The sequence below is a fragment of the Salvelinus sp. IW2-2015 genome, unplaced genomic scaffold (assembly GCF_002910315.2).
Source record: "Salvelinus sp. IW2-2015 unplaced genomic scaffold, ASM291031v2 Un_scaffold1849, whole genome shotgun sequence".
Classification (NCBI taxonomy): Eukaryota; Metazoa; Chordata; class Actinopteri; order Salmoniformes; family Salmonidae; genus Salvelinus; species Salvelinus sp. IW2-2015.
The window spans coordinates 52961-58251 of record NW_019943214.1 but is presented as its reverse complement, the minus strand read 5'-3'; the positions used below and the strand labels follow the sequence as shown (position 1 = coordinate 58251).

Sequence of the window (5291 nt, the reverse complement as noted above, 5' to 3'; positions counted from 1 at the left end):
GAAAAGAAGAGAAAAAAGAGGCGAGGCATCAGCTGTCAGAGCAGCTTACTGATCACTGTACCTGTACACAGCCCATCTGTAAATAGCCCACCCAACTACCTCATCCCCATATTGTTATTTTATGTTGTTGCTCTTTTGCCCCCCAGTATCTCTACTTGCACATCTATCACTCCAGTGTTTAAATGCTAAATTGTAATTTTTTCGCCACCATGGCCTATTTATTGCCTTACCTCCCTAATCTTACCACATTTGCACTCACTGTATATAGACTTATTTTTCTACTGTATTATTGACTGTATGTTTGTTTATTCCATGTGTAACTCTGTGTTGTTGTTTGTGTCGAACTGCTTTGCTTTATCTTGACCAGGTCACAGTTGTAAATGAGAACTTGTTCTCAACTGGCCTACCTGGTTAACACTTGTAACGTTGCGCAAAAGACGACCACCAGAGCGCGCACTAGTACTAGGCTACAATATTACCGGGGCGCGGGAAGGGTGTACCGTGAACTATACCGGAGATGCATTAAGGGAAGTTTGCGCTCCTTTATCCCCTGTCAATGTTTCTAAACTCGCACGCACACACACAGACACACGGGAAGCAGAATTTCCACATTCCGTTTGGAGTTGTACAGTACTGGGAGGGACACACCTTCACTGGAGAGCCCCAGGAGAGAGGAGGGAGGGATTAGTTAGTTAGTTAGCTTGACGTGATAAGGAGGGCTTGGCTTCTGTGTCTGCTGTTGTAAGCGTTTTACACTTGGATACATGCAGTACGGGCTGTGGAGGACAGGTTGACAGCCATGGTCGTTGGCTGTGTCTGGACATGTAGTGAAGACCAGGCAACAGGTTGCAGCCATGGTCGTTAAAGGTAAGACAAATAATACACTCATTTACATACATATGTGTTTATTAGAAATGGGGAATAGCAGAAAGTAAATTGTGATAGTTAATGAACGTGTTATTATGGTTTGTAATATTATATTCAGCGCTGAATTATCTTTGTGTTTACAGTACCTGCTGCATCTGTAAGTAATTAGTTTGTTTTGGTTTATTGTCATATATATATTTTTTTATAAGTAACATCTAACTTCAGTTATTGTGAAGTACTCGTAACCATTTGGTAAAGCAGGAGATGATGCCCTTGTAACTAAAGTGTTTAATTTATGTCTCTCTAACTTTCAGTCCAGTGGATGTAATGGAGTATAAATCTAGTCTAGTTAGGGGTTCTAAATTGGTCAAACCTTATTGTTGGTACAAAAATGCTAATTCCCGTGAGATGTTATGGCCTAGGAGGGTGCAACCTTGCATGATGGTAAATGGCCAAAGGCCACACCCTCTCACATGCAATCCCCAATGCCAATTGGCCAGATGGTGGCGCTATAACAAGCGGTTGAACATGTACAATTTGAAAGCTCACGCCCCTCACACTATTTGACCTAGAGTCGTGAAGTTTTATACATCGGTCTCTCGCCTCTCAAGGAAGAAATTTGCCTCAGAAACCATAATGTCCGCTTTGATGTATTTCCCGCCATTTTGAGAAAAACACTTTAAACGGTACTTCCCTGGCACCGAATGACCAATCGGCACGAAACCTGATACATGGCATGTATTTTTTTACCTTTATTTAACTAGGCAAGTCAGTTAAGAACAAATTCTTATTTTCAATGACGGCCTACTGGGGAACAATGGGTTAACTGCCTTGTTCAGGGGCAGAACGACAGATTTTTACCTTGTCAGCTCGGGGGATTCGATCTAACACCCTTACTAGTCCAACGCTCTAACCACTAGACTACCTGCTCTAACCACTAGGCTACCTGTCTCTAACCACTAGGCTACCTGCTCTAACCACTAGGCTACCTGCTCTAACCACTAGGCTACCTGCTCTAACCACTAGGCTACCTGTCTCTAACCACTAGGCTACCCTGCCACCCAAATACTAAGCATAAAGGGAGCCTTTGAGGTTTAAAGTAAATTGTTGTTGTCCTTCTACACACCTTGTATTTCCCAACGTTCGTTGTCCTGGGGGCGTAGACGACTAAAACCCAGCAACCGCCTGACCCGCCATAAAGCACCGTTGTCATCACAACCTCTACCTCTGTTCAGAAGACCAAACTGTATTTCCTGCACCAGCGACTCCTGTGGCGGCCGGGCGCGTTGCGCCCTAACCAAGGGAGCCGGTGCACGGTGTTCCTCTGACACATTGGTGGCGGCTGGCTTCCGGGTGGAGGCGCGCTGTGTTAAGAGCAGTGCGGCTTGGTTGGGTTTGTTGTTTCGGAGGACGCATGGCTTTCGACCTTCGTTCTCCCGAGCCCGTACGGAGTTTGTAGTGATAGACACAAGACAGTAACTACTAACAATTGAATACTATGAAATTGGGGAGGAAAAATAATACATTTCAGAATCGGTGTCGTCTGCGTGAGGTGGATCAGAGAATCCCCAGCAGCAAGAGCAACATCATTGATATATACAGAGAAAAGGTCGGCCGGAGAATTGAACCCTGCAGAGAACAGACAGAGTCTGGGCTCGAACCCGGAGTCTCTGGTGGCACAGCTAGCACTGTGATGCAGTGCCTTAGACCACTGCGACACCATTCTGTATACATCTGGCCTTCTTTGGACACTGTGTTAACAAACCTCCAACGAGCTTCATGCCATACAACTCTCTTCATGGCTCAACTGCTTTTAAATGCTATGCTCGTCAACCAATTGCTGCCCTCACCTGCCCGCCCGTCCAGCATCACTACTCTGGACGGTTCTGACTTAGAATATGTGGACAACTACAAATACCTAGGGGTCTGGTTAGACTGTAAAACTCTCCTTCCAGAATCACATTAAGCATCTCCAATCCAAAATTAATCTAGAATCGGCTTCCTATTTCGCACAAAGCCTCTTCATCATGCTGCCAAACATACCCTTGTAAAACTGACTATCCTACCGATCCTTGACTTCGGCGATGTCATTTACAAAATAGCCTCCGCACTCTACTCAGCAAATTGGATGCAGTCTATCACAGTGCCATCCTTTTGTCACCAAAGCCCATATATACCCACCACTGTGACCTGTATGCTCTTGTTGGCTGGCCCTCGCTACATATTCGTCGCCAAACCACTGGCTCCAGGTCTCTATAGTCTTTGCTTGATAAAGCCCGCCTCACTGGTCACCATAGCAACACCCACCTGTAGCACGCGCTCTAGCAGGTATAATCTCACTGGTGACCCCCAAGCCAACACCTCTTTGGCGCCTTTCCTTCCAGTTCTCTGCTGCCAATGACTGGAACGAACTGCAAAAATCACTGAAGTTGGAGACTCATATCTCCCTCACTAACTTTAAGCATCAGCTGTCAGAGCAGCTTACTGATCACTGTACTTGTACACAGCCATCTGTAAATAGCCCCCAACTACCTCATCCCCATATTGTTATTTTATGTTGTTGCTCTTTTGCCCCCAGTATCTCTACTTGCACATCTATCACTCCAGTGTTTAAATGCTAAATTGTAATTTTTTCGGCCACCATGGCCTATTTATTGCCTTACCCTCCTAATCTTCACCACATTTGCACTCACTGTATATAGACATTATTTTTCTACTGTATTATTGACTGTATGTTTGTTTATTCATGTGTAACTCTGTGTTGTTGTTTGTGTCGAACTGCTTTGCTTTTCTTGACCAGGTCACAGTTGTAAATGAGAACTTGTTCTCACATGGCCTACCTGGTTAACACTTGTAACGTTGCGCAAAAGACGACCACCAGAGCGCGCACTAGTACTAGGCTACAATATTATCGGGGCGCGGGAAGGGTGTACCGTGAACTATACCGGAGATGCATTAAGGGAGTTTGCGCTCCTTTATCCCCTGTCAATGTTTCTAAACTCGCACGCACACACACAGACACACGGGAAGCAGAATTTCCACCATTCGTTTGGAGTTTACAGTACTGGGAGGGACACACCTTACTGGAGAGCCCCAGGAGAGAGGAGGGAGGGATTAGTTAGTGTTTAGCTTGACGTGATAAGAGGGGCTTGGCTTCTGTGTCTGCTGTTGTAAGCGTTTTACACTTGGATACATGCAAGGGCTGTGGAGGACAGGTTGACAGCCATGGTCGTTGGCTGTGTCTGGACATGTAGTGAAGACCAGGCAACAGGTTGCACCATGGTCGTTAAAGGTAAGACAAATAATACACTCATTTACATACATATGTGTTTATTAGAAATGGGGAATAGCAGAAAGTAAATTGTGATAGTTAATGAACGTGTTATTATGGTTTGTAATATTATATTCAGCGCTGAATTATCTTTGTGTTTTACAGTACCTGCTGCATCTGTAAGTAATTAGTTTGTTTTGGTTTATTGTCATATATATATTTTTTTATAAGTAACATCTAACTTCAGTTATTGTGAAGTACTCGTAACCATTTGGTAAAGCAGGAGATGATGCCCTTGTAACTAAGTGTTTAATTTATGTCTCTCTAACTTTCAGTCCAGTGGATGTAATGGAGTATAAATCTAGTCTAGTTAGGGTTCTAAATTGGTCAAACCTTATTGTTGGTACAAATTGCTAATTCCGTGAGATGTTATGGCCTAGGAGGGTGCAACCTTGCATGATGGTAAATGGCCAAAGGCCACACCCTCTCACATGCAATCCCCAATGCCAATTGGCCAGATGGTGGCGCTATAACAAGCGGTTGAACATGTACAATTTGAAAGCTCACGCCCCTCACACTATTTTGACCTAGAGTCGTGAAGTTTTATACATCGGTCTCTCGCCTCTCAAGGAAGAAATTGCCTCAGAAACCATAATGTCCGCTTTGATGTATTTCCCGCCATTTTGAGAAAAACACTTTAAACGGTACTTCCCTGGCACCGAATGACCAATCGGCACGAAACCTGATACATGGCATGTATTTTTTTACCTTTATTTAACTAGGCAAGTCAGTTAAGAACAATTTCTATTTTCAATGACGGCTACTGGGGACAATGGGTTAACTGCCTTGTTCAGGGCAGAACGACAGATTTTTACCTTGTCAGCTCGGGGATTCGATCTAACACCTTACTGAGTCCAACGCTCTAACCACTAGACTACTGCTCTAACCACTGGCTACTGTCTCTAACACTAGGCTACCTGCTCTAACCACTAGGCTACCTGCTCTAACCACTAGGCTACCTGCTCTAACCACTAGGCTACCTGCTCTAACCACTAGGCTACCTGCCTAACACTAGCTACCTGGCTCTAACCACTAGGCTACCTGCTCTAACCACTAGGCTACCTGCTCTAACCACTAGGCTACCTGAATCTAC

General features: G+C 44.6%; 1 protein-coding gene across 1 annotated transcript in view; it reads left to right on the top strand.

Moving 5' to 3' along the window:
• Window positions 1-558: 558 nt before the first annotated feature.
• The window catches only part of LOC112072174 (leucine-rich repeat, immunoglobulin-like domain and transmembrane domain-containing protein 1), a 34009-nt gene continuing 29276 nt past the window's right edge, over window positions 559-5291 (top strand). The window contains exon 1 of the mRNA XM_024139598.2: window positions 559-867. Within this exon, the coding sequence (XP_023995366.2) occupies window positions 855-867 (13 nt within the window). The 5' untranslated portion in view covers window positions 559-854. The remainder of the gene's footprint in view (window positions 868-5291) is intronic.